General features: G+C 40.3%; 2 protein-coding genes across 26 annotated transcripts in view; both read right to left on the bottom strand.

Annotated features, from left to right (window-relative positions):
- Positions 1-1,846: 1,846 nt before the first annotated feature.
- Positions 1,847-12,994, bottom strand: GARIN2 (golgi associated RAB2 interactor family member 2). 4 transcript variants are annotated; one of them, XM_071744398.1, is made up of 7 exons: positions 12,803-12,994; positions 11,059-11,143; positions 9,712-9,847; positions 7,953-8,155; positions 7,098-7,362; positions 5,593-5,831; positions 1,847-4,751 (listed from the first exon to the last, which is right to left on the bottom strand). In XM_071744398.1, exons 2-7 carry the CDS (start codon positions 11,094-11,096, stop codon positions 4,631-4,633), a joined length of 1,002 nt encoding a protein of 333 aa, XP_071600499.1. In that variant the 5' UTR covers positions 11,097-11,143; positions 12,803-12,994; the 3' UTR covers positions 1,847-4,630. The 4 variants fall into 4 exon arrangements, with proteins under 4 accessions (XP_071600499.1, XP_071600500.1, XP_071600502.1 ...); XM_071744399.1 differs by lacking the exon at positions 12,803-12,994 and adding an exon at positions 11,808-11,825; XM_071744401.1 differs by lacking the exon at positions 12,803-12,994 and having other exon boundaries at positions 9,712-9,851; positions 11,059-11,236.
- Positions 12,995-18,943: 5,949 nt separating this feature from the next.
- Positions 18,944-21,739, bottom strand: part of GPHN (gephyrin) — a 272,370-nt gene continuing 269,574 nt past the window's right edge. For all 22 annotated transcript variants that reach the window (XR_011725992.1, XM_071744382.1, XM_071744385.1 and 19 more), the window contains one exon: positions 18,944-19,951. Coding sequence is in view for 21 of the 22 variants with exons in the window: in XM_071744382.1 (XP_071600483.1) it covers positions 19,818-19,951 (134 nt within the window). In the remaining variant the exon portion in view is untranslated. The remainder of the gene's footprint in view (positions 19,952-21,739) is intronic.

The raw sequence follows: 21,739 nt of genomic DNA, 5'->3' as shown, positions 1-21,739 counted from the left end.
CTTTCGAAGACAAAGGGCTGTACCTGTTCAGTCAGGGAAAAGAAACACAATGCTCAGGAGTTGTAATTAGTTGTGTCACATTGTCACATTGATGACTTCAGAATAACTGTGATGAGCTTCACTGGGCATCTTTGTCACATTAACCATATCACAAAATAAGTTTTCATGTCTATATTTCGTTAATTCTTACAGTCTGGCTCATCAGTCTGTCTTCTGTTCTGACAAATGCACGGAATTGGAGCAAATACATTAACAACAGTTCAGCTCTGTGAATTCAAGAGACTGTAACTCATGTATGCTGCTTCTCATCTGAAATTTGCTCTTCTCAAAATGTGCTTGGACACCTGATCCATTTGTTTTGATGGTTTTTAAATTTTCCTTAGGATTAGGTTATCTGCAGTGGTCTTATGCATTGGCATACTGAATTTTATTTTGTCATTGTACATAGTGTGCAATCCTTCTCTAGACATAGTATTTAGCTTGTGAGGGAGGTATTCCTAATTATCTTCAATTTGTTATATTTCTTTCTATGCTTCCTAGTATTTGCAGCATATATTTTATGAAATCTGTATATGCAAAATGACAGTTTCTGATGGCTTTTGAAGGCCATCAGAAGTATGTTCTATTTAAGAATGTTCAAAATAGGTATAATCAATTTTCTAGCATTCTGCAATTTGAATTTAATCTTTTTTCACTTCTAGTGTGTTTTATGCAAAGTCACCGTGTCTGCAGTCAGTCTGTAGATTATTGTGAAGATACTGATACTGACCCTTATTCTTGCAGTATTGTACATTTGTCCATGTAGTGGATGACAGCACTTCATAAATTGGTTATCATTCAAGTACTTATTGTCCCTTGAGCAGAAAATATGCTGTACAGCCATTTTCCTAGAGACTGCTTAAACGTTTCTTCCTTGTCAGTAATTGCTAATTTGCTCTTTTGATAAACAGAATCTAGAAATCTTTTTTTTTCACCACAGAAAATAACAGAATTACCAGTAGTGTAGGAAGGTATTCCCCTCATATTCGTGTTTTGGGTGATATCTATAATTTGAATTTTCTACCACTTGTTTCTTATGGCATCCTAGAGTGGAATGTAATTACACATAGGCTTCCATGAAAGAGTATTAAGTTAATTTATATTAACTTAAGGAACATTAGATTGGCATTTGTTTCCTTGGAAGCTGTGAATTACATATGTCCTCTATGCTCATTTGGAGGAAGGCCTTCTGAGTCTTCTATCTTCCATGTTTAGCTATGCTTGCACAGAAATTACACTTCAAAATTTCAGTAAAATATTGCACAATGTCCCAATGACAGGTAGCAAGAGCATTAGATAATATCTAGTTTTCTTAATGCTAAATGCTCCACAGTTTAGCAAGCATACTCTGACAAAAATGCTGCTATGTATTCTAATAGGCTAGAAATGTTTATAGTGTCTAAATAACAATAAAAACAGTAATAGCAATGCTAATGGATTGCATTAGTACATTTCATGGTGATTTTCAAAAGAGTTCTGGTTCTTCTCACCCTACAAATGAAGAGGCTGAGGAGCAGTAAGGGAAAGTGATTCACTCACATTCATCTCACTGGCAGAAATAAAACCATTTTACTATCATTTAGTGCCCAGTACATGGTATTGCTTTTATCACTTGTTCCCCTGCAATGTTTTTAAAGTTGCTGGCACGAGAAACTTTCCTGACCCTATACAGAAGTATAAGCCATAGCCAAGTATTATAATTATAAAATTAATTCAGGCATCCATTTCTTTCCCTTCTCCTGAAAACTATGTAAAAAAAAATTAAATAATAAACCAATTTTAAAATTGCCTCAGTCACTGAAAGATGTAGATTCCACTGCCAAGAATCAGAATTTATTTGCTATTGCTAGTTGAGAACTAATACAGAGAAATACAGAATTAGTATTTCAGCAACAGTTAATCGTACAATAGTACAAGGTTATGAATGGAATTGAAGTCTGCAGGGGAATTTTTTCTTCCATGTGTTCATATTTGCATGTTTTCCTTGTTCCAAGTTCATCTGGTGTCAAGGATGATTTGGGTTTTTTTATTCCTTCTTACTAAATGCCTGGGATACTGCATGAAGTAGCCGGCTTGGTTTACTGCCACTCGTTTGATTCCCTGAAAAGAGACATGATGAGCTTGAGAAAAACAGGGCAGGAAAGTAGAGAATGAAAGAGAAGAAGCACAAGGAATAACAAGAGAGGAAAGGACAGGCAAGATAAATGTACACCAAGAACCACACAGGAAAAATGATTGACCAGAAGTAATTAATTTGCCTCTGTGGGGAGTTCACTAGAATTTGTGCTGTGTTCCAGATTGGCCTTTTCCCAGTCTCTCCCATGCTGCTGTTCTCCTTCAGTCACTCCTACAAGCTGTCTCACCTACTCACCTCTCAGCAGAAATCATCTTAAGTCCTTGCAGAACACCTGAGAGGTGTGACAAGTGTGTGCATGGCTGGTACCAGTTGACATGAGATTGTCCTACTTCTGAGCTGCCTGGAAGTATGTGAAAAGAATTTCCATTCTCTACTGAAAGCTGCTCAGCATGTTGAGAGGACAACAGAGTCTGCAGGCCTAAGTAAGCCCAGGAAGAACACATGCTGCCTTTTGCCTTAATATGGGAAATTTGGGAATTGACAGTAGAATGCAGATTGGGAGAAACATGATCAGAAAATTAAAGAAAAGATGGGAGACACATGTGCACAGGAGGAAGAATATATCTTTGGAGGAAGATATATTTTAAAAAGAGAAAGAGCCACAAAATAGAGCTTAAAGAATGTGGAAAATTAAATAATAATCTAGAGTTAGAGAAAAGGATCAGGAAAGCTGATCAGAGGGGAAAACTGCAAAGCTGTGAGCTATTGGGAATAAGAACAGTTAGACAAAGAGCAAGAAACAAAGATGGAAACAGAAAGAAAACAGTGAGAAATACAACCAGCTATATTTTCTTCCCTATAGAAAAAGCTGCAAATATGTTACTACAAAATTAATATCTACGAGTAATTGTTTATATAGAATAGAAAGTGATAAAATTATTCTAGCAGGGAATTAACTTAAACAAATAGGCAGGTCCCTGTGTCCCCTTCTCTCCATGCAACAAATGCTGGATTTGTCAAAACCATTTTTTTTTTCTGATTGACATTATGGTGGTGTGTGTGCAACAGGAAAATATATGAAGCATTTCTGTTCTGCTTGCTTCACTATTTCACTATTATTACAGTTTTCCTGATAAAATAATGGGAAACACTATAATGCACCACTAAGCTCCAGTAAAATTTGTTAGGTATTTAACACTCTTTGTCACTGACTAATGTGCAGGAAAAGTATGTGAAATGAGAGTATAATTAATCTAGTACTTTGCACAAATTTGTTATTGCTGATTAAATACTATATCATTACTTTTCTCCATTTAATATGGAATGCTGAAATAAGTTCTTGAGTATGTACTAATTTATATCTCTTCAAAGCCCATTGCTCTCTGTCAGTGCCCCGTTTCTAAATGAATGGCTGTTAGGAGAGGAAGGGACTGAAAAAGAACATAACAGTGAGATACTGAAAAGTATTTATGTTCCAAAGTGTACCAAGAGAGAGCTGACACAAGGCTTTCTGACAGACATATGTGTATTAGTGGATGGAGAGATGTGTGCACACAGGAAAATTGAGAAAAGCAGTTAAATGAGAGTGCATCATAAAGCAAAGTACTTTTCCTTGCAGGTCATGTAAATCACTTTTAAGATCACCAACTGAATTAGACCAAGGGATTGCATACAGCCCACTCCTCAGCTGCAAGGAGGAGCACAGAGTAACACTGTGTTCACAAGTAATGAGGCTGTTGGAATGAGAGCCCATTCAAACTTTTATGACTTAACAAAATGGAGAACTCTGTGGGGAAAGACTGTGAAAGCTTTTGTTCAAGAGACTGATTGACTTGCATGCAGACACTGGTGCAGGGGCATCAGTGAGCAAAGTGCCTCCAGTTCTTTTCATTCTTTGGCAGGCTTAGATAACAGTGCTTTACTGTCAAGAAAGGGAGACATAGACAAGGGGAACAGTGAATGTTTATAAAGACAGTCTTCAGTGCCTACTTGTTCCAGCTGGATATTCTATAGAGATTTGTGCCAAAACTGACACTGTCAGAAAGGATGCTAATGCTAATCCCAACATGACAATGTGGAGAATGTTCCAGTGTGTCCACATTCTGCTTGAAACATGATCCAGACCTCATGTTTGACTGAACTACGTACACTCTATCTGGACATAAAACCCTGCTCACACATGGGTTTTTGGGAAGCCTTACAGCACACTGGAAGAGGGGTATGGGCCAACATTAGATCCTTGAAGCATTCTAGGCATGCAGCTTTCTCACCCTTTCCACCATCCTGTATTTTATCTTGTTTTACAGTGAGTTGCAATGGCTGCCATCAGCCAAACAAGTCAGACACGAAGGCCTTGCTAGATGAATCCTGTCACTGAACCCTGGGAAGTGAAGTGTGATCACAGCAAGGAACGAGCACAGGATACCATCCAGTAACATGGCCATACCAGTGCTGATCTACTGGCAATTTAGACAAAGGAATATTAGTTTTAAAGAACTCCCAGCTCACGCAGTTTCAGCTTCTCTCATCTATTGTTGAAGTAGGAATAGCTATCAGGAAGTGAATAAATACCAGAAAAACTGTCATACCTGAAGTATGTAATTTTTTTCCACTTTTTTGTTTCATTGTATTCATCCTAAAAAATAAATAAATGAATGAGTAAATAAATAAATAAATGTTAAGGACAAAACCCATTATGCTATTGCCAACAAACTGAGGAAAAATCTGTCAGGCACAGGAACACAAAGCAATATTTGAATGTTATATTCCACTTGTATATGACACACCTGAGCATATTTCACATCTGATCACATCAAGAGGGCCTAGATATAGCTTCAGAAGGTATTAGGTTGAAGTCATGGGTTTTGTTGTAATGCAGATGCTCATGTAAGTGACAGCTTTCATTTCCTCCTGCCATCTCATTTTTTCTTGCCTAGTTTGCACAACTAAAAAAATCACACCACTAAAAAATCTTTTCTGCACAGGCCAGGATGGATCTAGTAGTGAAGGGGATACAGAAGAGACAGGTTTCTGGTGCCAGGACATGTTCCTGATTTGGGGCAGAAAGGAAACAGTGAGTTTGCCATATGCTGTATTATTTCCTCATACTGGGTGGCTAGATCAAGGCTGCTGTATGCAGAGCCTTCAGCATTCAAGGACACCACTAACACATCCCTGAACATTTGTGAACTTTTGCTTTATTGCCCTTCTTTGTGAACCCAGGAGGTAGGAGGGTGGGCAGGGGGAATGGGCTGTCAGATGCTCCTCAGCATCTGAGAAACAAAAGTCTGGATACTTAGAAACCCCACCCTAAATTTTTGGGTTTCCTAATTCATTAAAACGATAGGAAAATCACAGTAATCCTGGCAAGGTGTTGCAATCATATATTTTCTGAAGCTGAATATTGAACTCACTATATGTTTCAAAGTCAGCAGCAGAAACCAAGAACACCAGTCTTGCTTTCCAAACATACCCACCTAATTTTGCTCCTTTCTCTGCTTTGGCTCTCTGGTGTACCCAGAGGATGTATATTCTTTGACTGCACGGTGTTTTCTTCCCTGGTTGGTTTCAGGGGGCTGTGGAAGGCTTCCATTTCCTTTTCAGTCTCTTCTGTGGGATACACTGTAACTGGGAGGTAAACTTTGTTGGAGGAGGCTTGTTCAGTAACTTCTTTTTCCTCTTTTTCGGGGTTAGGCACATCTTGTGGTTCATCTCTCTTGAAGGAAAAAAAAAAGTAAGATTAACAGATACAGCAGCAAATGACATAAAAAGTGCTCTTCGTAGAGCTGATCAGCACAATGGGACATTTGTGGTATTTTTCTATATAGGAAAAGTAACCCTATGTACTGAGTATTCTTCATGGAAGTGGTGTCAGACAGAAAATGTAATATATCTATGTAGAAGAGAAACTTCTGTTCCTCCTGCAATATCAGTTAGTTGGCCTAGGACTTTGGCTAGAGGTGTCTGTGCAGTCCATCAAGGGCTAACAGGTCCCAAAGCTTAAGCTCTGAAAGCTGTGTGTGGCTTCACCTCCAGGTGATGCTGATTTGTGTTCAAGACTCATTTATCTCCTGGTTATTCTTCTCTATTTAGTTTTATCTGGAGGCTAAGATTTTTGATCTTTCTCCTGTCCAGATTTTGAGATTGGTCTTTACTAAAATCTTTGCAGCACTGAGCACTGGCCTTGTGATTGTGTTTTGGTTTTTTTTCTCCCTATGGATGTGCTTGGCTGAGAGCTGGGTTGGCTTGAGTGGGAGCTAAAGACCCATCAATTGCCTGTGCTGACAAAATGTTTGCTTGGACCTTAGGGGAAATAGCTTTAGATAATGCTGAGCAGCATCATTAACCATCCAACTTCCTTCCTAAGTGTGAGTCTCAGCTAACAGGTCCCTTCTGTGCTTTAGTGAAATTTCAGTGTGTGATATTCTCTTTAGGACTTCTTGTAACATTTTTGGTGACCCTCACTGTTCTTGTTCCTCTCTTAGCTACAGTGACCAGCTACCTGCTGTCTGTCTGGCTGTCTATTGTAGAAATTTTCTTTGTAAATTTCTGTTTCTGTCTTTTGAATGGATCAAATTCCTTTGCCCTCTTTGCTTATTAGTTGTCAGTCCCTGCACGGGTCTCACCTGTGCCACGTCTTTCCTTCTATGGTTCTTTTGTGGAATTCAGTAAAAAAAAACCACTTAAGAACATACTCCCCAACAATGAGGAAAAACTAAATACTGAAAAATAAGTAGTATTCTACTTATTCATTCGCAAAAAATTATCAGGTCTATGATGTGTGTAGTATCCTCACTCCTTTTGCCCTGAAATTCTGTAGGCAGTTTACAACAAGCCAGCTATTTTGATAAACAGAGCTGTAGCTCTTTGAAAGCACACAAAAACTTTGACTTGAGAGACAGTAAAGAATATTGGCACAAGTGATTCTTTCCAATTGGTTGGCTTCAACTTTTCGTATCTACTTGCTGTCTACTTGACTCACATTTTCTGATATGTTGTTTGGGCTGGGAGATTTCTTGTGACACGTGCCAATATCCTCACATTTTACATCAACTTCAGAATTGCTGGTTTTTTCTGTGGGTTTCAGGAGAGAGATGAGCTGCAGCCACAGGCGAAATAGATGTTCTTGCTGGTCTGGTGGGGCACAGAGCTCTAGATAATAGGAACGGCCATTTACTAATTTTATCCTGAGGTGATGATTATCTGTGCTGTGGACTGCAAGTTCCACAAACTCCAAGGGGAGGAACCTATAAAAAAAAAAAGGGGAAACTCATCATAATCACAAGTGGAGATTCCTCTCAAAGAAGATACTGTTTCTCTGAGACCTAGAGGTAGAACAAGACTAAAAGTGAGAAACTGGAATAGGAAGAAGCTGCCTTGTGGATTTGAACACTCTTCTTACAAGTGCCCCTGGGTAACTATAGCAAACTTACTGGGCAGCAGTGCACAAAATGGAGGCAAAGGAAAGTGGCTTCTTTACAATGCCTTTATTCCATTGCCTTATTCCATGACAGTCTTGTACCCTCAATCTTTCTACCAGCTCCCTGCTTCTGATATATTCAGAAAAAGGTTTATTCAGTATTCCTAGACTTCATCTATCTCTAGGCATGTGGGTAGCATTGGCCTGAAATTATGAGCAGGATAGGGTCTAAAGGTGTGTGCTTAGGGGATTCTTCTAACTTTACTGTGCTACTGCTGTGACAGTCAGTGAAAAAGTAAGATCTTGTCATAAACTGACCCCTGAAAGAAGGAACACGCTGTATGTAAATGGGAAATACATTCATATGTCTTATACACTCTTCAAAGAAATATCTAACCCCTCTCAGTTCTAACTGACCTGGTGAGTTCTAGATGTTCCACATGGGGTGGCTGCTCTGAGAATTTCCAGAAGTTTGTCAGACTTTCCTGTGAGGACACAGACATCTCCCGTGCTACCAGCATCGCATTGGGCAGCGGTGAACTGGAATTAGCAGCACAGATGCCAATGGTCACGTAGCTGGCTCGGTTATGGACAGAAATTTGTTCCCCTCTTTGATTAACCTGAACACAAAAAGACCCCATCAGTACTGATATTTGACATATGGTCTTTCAGAGAATATACTGTCAATACATTTCATGGTATTTTGGCCTGGGGGCCCTAGAGCTATCTACTGGGTTGGTGAGAATATAGAAAAATGTAGAATAATGAGGCAGAAATGTCTATGAATGAAGAGAAGATAGAAGTTTAATAAGATAAAAGAGGATTGGAAATCACCCTGTAGTCTCCATATTTGGGTGTGTGACTGCTGTGGTCAGAAACCTCTTGAATATCAGTATCTTGAATTTCTCTTAGTGTAAACATGCTGGAAGAGACATTGTTCTGGTGATTCGTTGGTTTTGTCAGCATTACTGTAATATAAATGAGACCTGGTTCTGAACCAGGATCATACTAGGTTCTCTACAAACACAGAATGGGAAAATATCCCAGATAATTGATGTGTAAGACATGAAATTACAGAAGGAGAAAACCAAGAAAAGAGCAGGAGGGAAGAAGAAGTTTATAAGCATGATTGACTCACATGTTATGTACCATTGTCAGGGTTTGGTTCCTTGTAGGCATCAGAGAAAAAGAGTGTCTTAAGAAGGAATTCAAGGGAGGACAGTGCATTAAATTTTGAATGTCTAGTAGAATTTCTTCCCAAGAGTGAGAGGCAGTATGTAAAAAAAGATCAAAGGCTTTTTTTTTGCTTTTTTTTTTCCCCTTTTCATTTTAATGTAAATGAGTCACTGATTGAGCTGTTTTCTTGAGTTGATTGGTTAGGACAACTGTTGCCTTGATAGTAAATGAGGTCTGATAAATAAAGCAGGGATAAATCATAAAGTACCCTGAAAACAGAGACTTTTAGCTAATTAACATTCTGCGTGTGTATCAACAATGCAAGATGGAATTAATCAAGGCAAGACCAAAGGATGTTACAATTATCACAAACTGAGATAACAAACTCCTATGAAAAACATAGTTTAGATACATCACATAAATAGGATTCAGATGCCTTAGACACATAGTGAATGCAGAACTGCAGAAGTGTAGAAGTGTCACCAGAGTCTCGCAGGGTTCTTTGGCCCACACTTGTTAGGGTAAGGGACAGGCAGGGCAGAGATATTGCCTACAGGGATACTAGAAGTTGTCTGTGGGATGAAATTTTCTGGGGAAGGCTGGCTATTATTTAGGGTAGGTTGAACAGATGTTGGTGGCTAAAAACTTTCAAGAGATATCACAGAATCAGAAATCTGGTAGAATGGTCCTAGCTGTTGCTATAGGAAGGCACTGAGGCTCGGAAGAAAGGGTGAAAACATAATTTTTTGTCCTCTTTCTCTAATTTGCAGCATTGCTGTTGCTATGCTTCTGCTTGTAAAGTGTCAGCAGAATGAGTCTATAGGAGAAAGGAAATTATATACTTATATATACCACACATTATATCCATACATGTGTGGTAAACAAAGAATAAGAATGAGTGAGGAATACCTGTTGAGATGAGGGAGTTAAAAAAAGAGTAAGCATTGCAAGTAATTTTATCTTGAGCATGCTAAATAATTTCATTTGAGTGACTCCTTACCTCAACAAACTTGCTCTCGAAGATGGGAGCAAAGGTAAAAGGAGGATACTCTCCTTGGCTGAGAAGTCTCTGAAGGTCACCCATAATGGACTCCTGACTTGAACTGATGCTCTTAAAATCAGCGTTGTTATTCATTTTGCCTGTCCACAAAACAAAACCAATTTTACAGGTTAAAGGGAATAGAGACAAGAAGGTTTATATATGTTAAAAAAAACCCTGATGATTATGAAGAGAAGCAGGCATAGTCCTTCCTGATATATAGGCTTTATTATACTACTAAGGAGCAGAACCCAAGATACACATATTTCAGAATATTTCAGCAATCTCAGGTGCAAAGGGGAACTAATCAAGGCCTTCTCCAAGCTCTTGACTCCTCTTTTAATATCAATTTAAGTAAAAAAGGGCCTGTGAATTTACAAAGACTGGTTTGAACATGCTATTCTATACTTCAGTATTTTCTTGTTTATAAGTAATCTTGTATATTTTTGCAGCTAAGTTAATATTTCTATTGATGTGTTTTTTATGGGAGCACAGAGACATACTTTGCAAATTACAGTAGAAATCCTTGGGCTGTTCTCACTGCTAAATGGTCACTTCTATCTTTGTACCTCCTGGTTCACATACACATTTGTCAGGAATCAAGAAAAGGGCAGATCTTAAGAAGAGGACAGGACTTAGGAGACATTCTGAAGTAACAGATGTGCAGCAGCTGACCAAGCTGACCTTTACACAAAAGCTGGACAATAATAATGTTAAGTGACTTATTGAGAGAAATGCAAAAGAATCAAGGCTGTTCATTAATAACATTTCAGAGATGTTTAGTAAGCAGATAAATTCTACTAACCTAAGTAGGTATTTTTTGTTTTATTATAATTTTAATAATAAACATTAATAATTTTTACTAAGTTTTATTAACCTGAGTCAAAAGATTTGGTTCATGATTGCTCAGTAAGTGCCAAGAAGACCAGAAATATCCTGCTGGGGTTCTTTGTTTAGTGTTTGTTGGGTTTTTTTAAATAGATGTAGTAAACTTCTACATCCCATTCATACCTTGTATCACTTAGGTCAATCCATTTCTTACACAGAGGAGTATGTCCAAGAAAAGAGAGGACACCAGTGTGGTTCTCCTTTGTTTGGAGCCTGCTGGAATTGTCCCAGCATTAGAAACCCATGATTGGCAACATCAGGCACAGTTTTGATGGTGTGGTTCCCCTGCTTTCTTTAAGGAGTAGTGATATGAAGAGAAATGGTGTGTAAATGCACATCCATGAGCAGCAAGTTTGTTGTAACAGGCAGTGTGGTGTGTAAAAAGGAAGCCCAATCACTGCTGGCATCACAATACCTCACCTGGTCAGTGTCCTCATCAGTCCTAGCAGCAGTTCCATTTGTTGGTTATATCAGGGCCTAGCAGTAACAGGTAGCATGGATTCACCTGTAACACAAGCACATTAGAGCATGATAACATCAGAGATTTTTGCACAAGTGTTGTCTGTGCAATGCAAGCTGCCAGGGAACAGCAAGATTATGAGCCAAGAATGACCTCAGCAGAGGCATTGCCTTCAACAGCCAAGGCTTCCAATCCTGCAGAATTCCAAGTGAATGGGCAGAGCTAGGATGGTGGTAAGAGGGCCTGATGACAGTCACAGACAAGAAAAGGTGCAAAACCAGATCTGGAGTCCATCCTGAGACTCTATTCCAGGAGTCCAGTCAGAGCAGTGGCAGGAAGGGCTCCAGACAGGATGTCCAAGGACTGGATGTCTAAGGAAGTCCATTCCAGAGTCAGGGCTGGCAATAGATACCCCTGTAGCCTCTCTCAGACAAGGACTGGGTGTCCAGGCAAGGGAGAAGCTCCCAGCCTGATAGGCAGGGGCTGTAGGGTGGAGATCCCAGGTGTGGCTGGCCAGGGCAGTTCAGACCTATTGGTGCACTCAGGGCCCTGGTCTCAGTGTTAAGGGGCCAATTTAAAATGGAGCTTGTATTCATGAGTCTTGCACTGGTTTGTAATTTTTAGGTTGTCTCTTACTAGAGGAACCTTTTAGGTCAGCGAGGTGATGTCATAATCAGTGTCCAATGTAAGCTCCTTTTTTTCACCTTACCCGGTGACACCACTGCTTCCAACTTGGCCTGATTCTTGGACAGGGTTCAGGCTGGGAATGAGCACCAGACTGTCTGAAGCAGAATCAATGTTGAAAAATGAGAAATAGGTTGTCAGCCTGTTTGAAAAACTGTTGTGCCATCTCCTCTCCTTTGGTAAACATCCTCCCTTGCTTAAATAGGGCCCACTATAGGACAATGTCTGGAGTGTCTGATGTACTGACACAGTGACTGTCAGCAGAAGCTCTTTCTGCTCTCTCCACTGTGCAAGACAAATCTGATCCAGTGTGGAAAACAATGGCTTTTCTCTCCCAGATGGATTTCAGCTGTGTAATAGACATGGCTGGAGAAGGGTTAAAGGCATTGCTCTAGCAAAACCAACAAGCCCTTTTCCAAAACTGACTTGCCTTTCCTTCTCTAGCCCATGGAAATGTAATTATGAACACCACCATGGGGGAGTGACTGAGCTGGAGCAGACTGACTCCATGGTCAAGTGTTCACAGGGATTTTGTGTTCTCTCTACCTACCCCAAATAGAGACATACACTCCGTTTGGACGCTGCAGATAGTGTGGTCTGAAGATACTGAAGGAAGGAGTGTCTGAGCTAAGGTGGTGTTAGAAAGCAGTGAAGCCACAAGGACTCTTGTAGGGGAGGATAGCAACATTTTCATGCTCAGGACAGGAGTACCCTTGTTTCATGTGGATGTTCTGGCAAAGATAGTGTTAGCTGCCTCAGGTGCCTCCACATCACTCATTGCTCTGATGCGTGTTCACATGTATTTAATAGCACAGTTTCAGGGTAATGCATCAGCTATTCTAAGAGATGTTGCTATCAGTTTTTTGAGACACATTTTGCGTGGCTTTGGGGCAGTGTGGGTGAATCCAGTATCCTGACAGAAGCAAGGCTGCTGCAGCTCCTCGCCCCCAAGTCCACCCAAGACAGGCATTCCCAGCTGGTACACCACACAGACTCACACACACAACACATAGCACTCACACAAACACAGCACCAACAGCCTTATCCTGTTCCTCTCTCTGGCTGATCAGGATGGAGGTCCATTAGTTGGAATTTTCAATGTGTATAGAGTGTGTATCCCTCCAGCAGCCAGGCTCAGACACTCTCCAGTAGCTGGCTTCTGGATCCCAGTCTCTGCAGTTGCTGGCACTTGCATGTATGGGGGGCCCTGATGCCCCAGCAACCTGTTGCCAATACAGACCCCCCACACATGCACACACAGACACACACACAGATTGTAGTCTCTGCAGTTTTGGACACAAAGTCCATCCAGTACCTGGTGCTGAATCCTTGGTCTTTCCAGGTACCTCCCCCTGGAGACCCTTCCTGCACACACACACAGACTGCTCTCTTGTGACCTTCATCATCCATGCAGGGACTCCCCTGGTCCCCCAGGAGGTAGCTCCTCCCATGGCCTTGCCTCTTCCTCTCTCAGGAAAAGAGAAATTACATTTAATTAGAAATTTAATTACATTTAATAAGACAGGACAGACTGTGGTGATCAGGAAGGGCAAAGGGCATGGCCAAACAAATGTACCTGTTTATGTTGAAACAGCTCTTTTTATCCCTTTATCCCTCTCCTTTCCTACATCTGTTCCTTCACAAATCTCCTACACCCGTCCCTGTTACCGCTTTTGATTCCTCTCCTAGAAATCCCATAAATCTTGTGCAATGCTCAAATGCTCTTCCCCTGCATCCCATAGTGTGCCCAGCACCCCCAGGCAGTAACAGCCAGTGGTCTGAGGGGTGATGATGGGAGCACACTGGTTTGGTAGGGATGGGCCTTGGATGGGGTGATGGCCCCGGGGATGGGCCCCAGAGTTGGTGGGGCAGGGTTTTATTTGGGTTTTCCCACCTGCCATTCCCTCTGTGATCCTTTGTGTGTGTGCTTTTTATCACTCCTCTAGACAAAGGAGAGTTATTTTTGTTATGTTTTTGTTTAATCTAACCCTAGCTACCACTTCTGAGAAAAACTCCAGCTAACGGAGAAGGCAGCAGCACGACTCCTTGGCAATGAAGGCTGCCAAGAGCATATTAAATCCTGTCTTCTGCTCTGTTCTCTGGCTTTTCTTAGCACATTGGGCAAATGGATTGGATTTGGCCAGTAGGGAGTAAATGACAGAAAATCTGTCATGGATGTACAGTGCCAGCTGCTTACCTTTATTTAGATGGGTTCAAGTATCATTGCATCTGCATGTGTGCCTCTCCCCTGGCAGATGAGTAGCTCTCAGGCCATTTTAATTTTCATTATTCAATACCTTTAATGATGAGTAGCTACCTGGGGCAGACACAAAGCCTCAGCAAGCTGTGCTTGCAGAAAGTCATAGCACACCACAAACAACTCGCTGTGATCAGCAGAGGCTCCAGTTCACTCACCTACACTTCCCTGGGTGCTAATTCCACAGCACATGGACCTACCAGGGATCTCTGCAGGGCCACATCCCAGCAGACTGCCCACCAGTCTTCACCATGAACATGGCTGTTCCAGCAACCTCATCCAAATGCAAGAAAGCTATAGGAAAATATTAAGCCAATTTTTTTCTTTTTTTCCACTGCAGCTTCTCCACATAACCACAAGGGTGGTTTTGCCTTAGGTGGTATTTATGAGGTCAGCTGGTAGTTCTCCAAAGTCATGCAACAGCATCCTCAAAAAAGAACACAGATGAAGAACTTGTCAGCACCAGTGGGCAATCCAGCTGGCAATAAACTATGAGAAAAAATCAAGCATAGTAAGGTACAGTATCAAGATTATAGCATGGTTGTCAAGCCACCAAAGCAGACTTTTCACATAATATAGAACAGCTGAATTATTCAACGCAGTCTTCATTATCAAATTAAAATTAAATATTAAATATGAAAAATTAAATATTAAAAATTAAATATTAAATATAAAATTAAATTAAAGGCAAGTAAATTAAAGGAAAATACTAATTTACCAGAACCAAGAACTGCAAACTCAAAGTTGAGTGGAGATTGTCCTTACCAGGATAAAGGTGATTTTCTGTCTTGTACTTTTGCTTACAGTTAAGTCTCTTGTAAGTAGCTGCACTTGCTGAAATTAACAGCAAGTTTCTCAGACACTGTCTGCTTCTAGGACTGATAACACTTGATGTTTATGGTTACAGCCAGAGACTGGTGTGCAGAGCCAAGGACACTGCTCAGCTCTGAGGAACATTTTGCCCTCCAGAAGGAGTAAAGAGGTCACACCTGAAGCCCTCCTTTGAGGAATGGACAAGAGAGATGCCAGAATTGACCAGAGTATTCCATCCCATACATGGCATACTCAATATAAATTTGAGGGATCACGAGGGTCAAACCCCTTCCTGCTTCCCCTTCTTCCCCTGTCCCTGTTTGCTTCGGCATCCTTGGAGGATCCCGTCCGTTCCTCTGCCTGTGCTTCTGATCCATCCCACCCTGAATCTGTGTGTTCCTGCCTCCAGCTCCCAACTGCTGCCAACTCCAGGAGTCCAGCCTGGACTTACCCAGGGCTGCCCTGCAGCCTCGGTGGTGACGTGAGAGTTATTGGGGGAAAAACGGGGAGGGAACGTGGTATCAATTTTCCTGTATATTTGTATATATTTAGTATCTTTTTTTCCTTTTTATCATTACTGTTTCATTAAAGCTGTGTAGTTTAGTTTCCAGCCCATAAGTCTCTGTCCCTTATTCTCTCCTTCCTTTATCAGGGAGGAGCGGGGCATTAATAGAGAGCATCTGTTAATCAGTTTAATTGCCCGGCCAGTGTTAAACTGATAAGTTACAACAGCTGAGGAAAGGCAATACAGATAAAAGTAAAATGAAATGCACAAGGAAACAGTTTTCTTGAACTGTCATTGTAATCACTGCTTTTAGGTTGACTATTACCAATTAGGAATAAGACTTCAAGGCTCCCTGTATTTTAAGATCTGTAGAAACATATTGATCAGAAGCACAGAAAAGAAATTTACTATTAGGAAGTAGAGAGCAAACGGAACTCATCACTTTGTGGATAACCACATATAACTACATATAAATGAGATAGTGATGCCTTTTAAATTTGTGTGCAGTCTTCTTGTCTCAGACAGAATATAGTAAAACTGAAGAGAACAGGCTGATGAGAACAGAGCATGCTGGATGTCACTGGAGAGTACTGGGATGGAGCAAGTGAACCCAGCCAGACCAGTCTGACAACTAAAGAGCTACTGAGCATCCGTGCATTGCCCTTTTGAAGGCTTTATATTCCTGGAGCTTTGTCAGCTTGTGTGCAATAAGGCACAAACTCACAGAGCAAGTCTTAATCTAATACTGAATATGAGTCACTAAGCCCTTTCAGAAAACATGCATCTATCAGCACATCACCAGGCTGTAACATTTGCAAAGCCCACAGGCTTTTCCTCTCTATGAATTAGCCAAGAAGTGCCAGCATTTCAATGTTGAGTTTAAATCCAGCATGGGGACTCACCTTTGTGGATGGAGGCTGAAATATACTTACTTGAAAACAAAAGTCAAGCTTGGAAAAACACCACCAAAAAATCACATAAAATAAAACACAGTAGAAACAACAGTGTGGATTTTTTTCACTCTGAGTAAATAGAAAAGTTCAGCTGCTGACAGGATCATGCTGAAGGGGTGCAAATTCTGTGTTTTGTCTTTTGAGACTGGCTGGCTTTAGGAAGGTGAATGGCTAAACCATTCAGGAATGGCTGTTATTAGAGATCATGTTCTTTAAGGCAGATAATTGCAACACACTGACGAGAACTGCCAGGAGAAACTACACCTTGCTCAACAGATTCCTGCTCCAATGATTATCAGCTGCTGCAGTTTTTTCCATGACTGCAAATCCTTTTTCTTTATCAATATTTGTGACTTTGACCACCTTGCTATCCCCCTCTCTTTGAAATGTCTTTGTTTTCTTTGACTACATGCATAAGTGCCCTTCTCTGCCTAAACTTCAGTGCTAAAATCCCTCTTTTTTTCATGGGAGTAACACCAGCTGACCTTAGCTAGCACCAGGAAGGAGATGACCATAGATATAAAGAATTTAAGCAAACAGATTTGTAATAACTACCTACAGATCAAAGACATTTCATGTTTAGCACATTTTAATATCAAGATAGAATTGAAGTTGCAATTTCTGTAATTAAAGTCATAAAAACAGTATTTGGCCAGTCTCCTCTTCTATTTATCTGACTGAATACAGTAAATTTTTGAATATTATTTCACAGCCAGGTGAAAAATGAAGATTTTGGTAACAGCTAGGCAGGATACAAAAGTTTCCTTTTCTACAAAAGTGTATGATTTGTAGGTCACTGTGGGATTATCCCAGCTGGATGAATGGGACTCAGAAAGCCCACTGGGTATGATCACTCCCATAAATAGGCACTGAAGAAAATGCTGTAAAAAGAAGAAAACTACAGATGTTGGAATACCAGCTTATCTTCAGTCATTGCTTCTTGTTAAGTTACTATTTTGGTTATGTTAAAGCCTTATCTATTTTAGTAAAAATAGTTAAAATATTCCTTAAAATGTTTCCATTTGCAAGTCTAAGTCCTTGAACCAAAGTAAGCACATACTTGGAGATCTGTTTGTCCTTGATTTCTTTTCAGAAGCTTCCAGCGTTCCCAGAAACCATGAGTTAGGACTGTGAAAATAAAAAATTTGAATTTATCTATGTCACATTTCCATCCATTTATATTACAACAAACACGGAAAATTCTTCAAATTTTAGTCTTGGAAATTGAGACATAGTTGTAATGATGATTTATTATACTTCTCCCAGAGTTACCTCTCCAACATACTGCCAGCTTTCAAGTGTTAACAAAGGATGGGCTGTGAGCATTGCTCTCAGAAACTGCAAATTTTTCTTGCACAAAACTTTGGACACGGGGTAGAGGAGATTACAAAAGACAGTAGGCTGGCTAAAGCAGATTATATTATCAATAATCTGGAAAAAAAAATTGATTAACCTCTAAAGCCTTTATTCATTTCAATGATAGTTAACTGTTAGGATGCTGAGACACAGCATTTCACCAGCTCTTTCTGACACAGAGTGGCTTTAATGTAAACCAGACACAAGATATTTCTGGATAGGTTTCCTCACATTTCTCTTTTATCTTTGTCCAGCATCTCCAATTGCATAAACAATCTTCCCTGAGGAAATTTATAATTTTCATTATAAGCACTGCCTGCAATGACTCCTATGTAATGATCCTTTGGATTATAAAAGGCAGTGGTCTACATAGTTTGTCGGAGATGAGTTAACTCTCTCCTCTCCTCTCCTCCTCCTCCTGTGGTTTACAATACTGGTACAGCAAACACAGGCATTAATTTGGTACAATCCTGCTGCTCCATAGGGATCACACATGTGGACATGTAGTCCAGAGCAAAGAAATATGACAGCAAGGTGTGTAATTATCTTTCTGAAAGATCAGCCTCTGGAATGCCTTTGAACACGGGGTCTGCTTACCTGCCTTCAACTTCTGCAATGGCCGTGCAGGGAGTATTCAGGCTGATGCTCAGCAAACAGGGTTGGGTTTTAAAACCAGGCTCAGGGATGCCCTCTGTGGTTATCACAGGACTACAGCTCAGGCTCACTGTGGCAGTCAGGACTTCAGCCCAGTTTGCTGTGTCCTTCCTGACACAGTCTTCAAAAATACTACAGACAAATGTTCTGGCTTCATGAATGGAGTTGATGGGATAGCACTTTACCCATGAACTGCAAGAAGCAAGAAGTAAGGCACCGATATGGTCTTAATCTCAGATGAAACATGAAATTACCAAAATACATGATCTGAACAGTCCCACTATCAACAAGAGAATCTCATGAAAGAAATATGAATCCTCTATCAAATTCCACAGACTGCAGCATACAGGCTGTTTGACAACTGCTATGCAGAAAACAAAGAAGTATTCTCCAGCTCTGACAAATTCAATTGTAAAACTCTGCAAATGCTACTTCCATTGTGTCCCTTGGGAGATGAGTGAGAGAGAGCTCATTCTGTATTTTTAGGTCACTCATTATACTGCACTTGAGGGAAGGCCCTGGATTTCATATACTATTTTCTCTTCCTGTCCTGTTCCCCACCCCAAATACCCTCTTAAACCACTATTTTTTTTGGTTCAAACAACGAGGCTAAACAGGTGAAATTTTAAATAATGATCGAGGATTTTTTTTATTCATTTGAGTTTCAATATCATTACAGAAAATGTTATGGTACAGAGTTGTTTAACATTAGTTTTATTTCTTTGCTCATTTAATTTCCACACGAATGCTGGTAACACTAATATCTGTACAAGATCAGTCTTTGATTTTTTTTAAGTTTTTAGTTCTGTACATTTTTAAATGTATTGGTTAAAAAGGCTGTCAGCACTTAAGGAAGCAATTTTTCTGTTCGTTGAAATAAAAGGTATCCAGTTACTGCCCGAGAGTACTGAGCTGGGTGGCTGCTGGGACAAGAGAGATCCCTGAACGCGCGGCGAGGTGAGGAAACCTCGGGGCTTCATTGGGTTCCCAGCGCAGCCACTCTGCTTTTGGCACTGTGCACATCAACACGAGATACAAGATAAAGAACAAGCAGAAGCTCTCTGTGAAGCGGTTATGAAGCATACTAATAAGGGAAATCCAAGTGTTGTCTACGCTAGTATAAATAAGCAGACAGCCTTGTTTTAAGAGCATAAGTAGTTGTATCTTAAAGATGAGAAAAAACACAAGTTCTGCAGGCACCTACTGCTGTCCACTAAAAGCTACCGCTATTAGAACTAGCATTGAACACACAAAGCAATTGCAAGGAAAGGAAAAAGTTGCTTTGATATAATCAGAATAAATTTCTTTGTTAAGATTTGTTTTAAAGTTTTTTTTTAAAAGGTATTTATTTAAATTCCATTTGAAATATAATTCAAGATGTTGACTATACTGATCAACTTTTATCCAATTCAGAAAAACTAGCTGTGCCGTTGCATATTACAGGATACAGTCAATGATATGTGGACATGCATCAAAGCTTCGATCTTGCTGGTGACATCATAGCCTTCCAATGACCATGACATCCACCACCTCCCCCTTGTGAAGCTCCACATACTGCTCTGTCTTTGGAGGTAGCATCAACAGTCCATTGGCACTGCGCATACTCATCAGACGACTGCTCATCTGATTCCCTACAGGAGAGCGAGACAAGATTCCAGTTAGGGTTTCAGTTTCAAATGCTGCAACAGACCACGTGGAATGGAAAGCTGTTCTTTTGAAGGTGTTCATGTTGCTAACTTATTTGTAGAGCTGGGATCTTGCTGTTTTAAGGTAGACTGAAACAGAGAACCCTGCAGAGATTCTGTCAGCCTCTCATCGCTCTGGCTCTCAAAACTCTCCTTCCTTTTGCTGATTGATTTCCTGTCCAGCCTCCTACTTTATCCGGACCTCATATCTTGTCACAGTAAATCACTTTTGTGTTGGAATGTCTATTCTCATCAAAATTGCTTTATTTTTCAATTTGTATACCTAATTCTGACTGCACGAAGGTTAAAACCAGCACTGTCCAGAATGGTTTTAATATCCTGTTATAGGGTAAGATTGATTAACTGTATTCTTCTCTCTGAATACTCTGCTTAACATTAGTAGTTTAGCACTAGTAGTTAAAGTTGTTGAAGTCTTGGGCTGCAAGTGCTGACTGAGAGTAAACTTTCTGATAAAGTTAATGTTACTAACACAAGAACTAGCTGAATCTGGCAGCTGTGAGCTGACTGAAGAAGGATCAAGTAAACCATTCCAAGAGAATGAGGTCACTTCAGAAGGACAGCCCAGCAATGAAGAAAACAAGTAAGAAATCAAGAGACCACCAAGCAGAAGTGACTGGACTTTGGGACAGGGTGCTGGTTGGTACACATGTGACTGGGGATGCCATTGGAGGTGGGGTTCACTCTCCAGAGGCACCCAGCTTGAGCTGTTACATGGGAACTAATAAAAGAGGAACTGGAAATTTTCCCTTGGACTTCTATTTTTCAGCAGGATCCTAGGATTGGATCCTGTTAGGGTGGCCAGCTGTATAAATTCATAACATGTACCACCTTGAAAGAATAGATTTCTCTGGGACACTCAGCTTCACAACATGTCCTGAAGATGGACAGTATGAGATTGGTAGTACTGACAAAAAATGGAAGTGCAATAAATGTCATGCTGTTAGCCTTGGTCTGCTCATGTAAGGGAAGAAGTGGTGCAGAACAAAAAATAGTTAAAGCAAATACACTGTTATAGACTTAATAAATACCTTGATTATACCTGGAAATATGTCAGAAGCTATGGCATCTTGAGAGTCAATTGTAAGAACTTTCTCTGAGTAAACAATAAGATGCATTTGAGCTAATATTTTCCCTCTGGAGCCTTCCTTGTATATAGTGCTTTGTATTGAACAGTTTGGATGTGTCAAAAAGACAATTAGTTATTTAAAGAATTGAATCTATTGAGAAACTGGCAGAGCTGGTCTTCTAGTGTATATACCTAAAAATATTCAAATACAGTATTTACCTCAACTGCAGTTGAGTATCCAGCAGTATCCCTAGGTGACAAGACTGTTTAATCTGTTCTTAATCTGCTTTAAGAGGACATATAAAACCTCTGTTATCTCTTCCAGCTGAGCTGGAATCACACGTTTATTTCTATTGTTCTTATCTATTCCCCAAGCTGCATTTGTTTAGTTCCTGCACAACAGCAAAAGTGAGCATAAGTGCCTGTGAGTGCAAGTAAGCATGGGTGGATGTTTATCAAAAGGAATGTGTGCACATATGCAAGCACATAGGTGAACTGTGTGCCTGTGTATAAAGGCAGGTTATCATATCTTCATTGAATTTTATATAAATGTGTGCAAGTACATCAACAAATCAGTCTGCATAAAGCAGGTGGTATGAAAAAACACGTGCACAGGCATAGTTGTGGGAAGGCAAGGACCTGTGTGA

This window comes from Heliangelus exortis, chromosome 5 (assembly GCF_036169615.1).
Source record: "Heliangelus exortis chromosome 5, bHelExo1.hap1, whole genome shotgun sequence".
Lineage (NCBI taxonomy): Eukaryota > Metazoa > Chordata > Aves > Apodiformes > Trochilidae > Heliangelus > Heliangelus exortis.
This window is presented reverse-complemented; position numbering and strand designations above follow the sequence as displayed.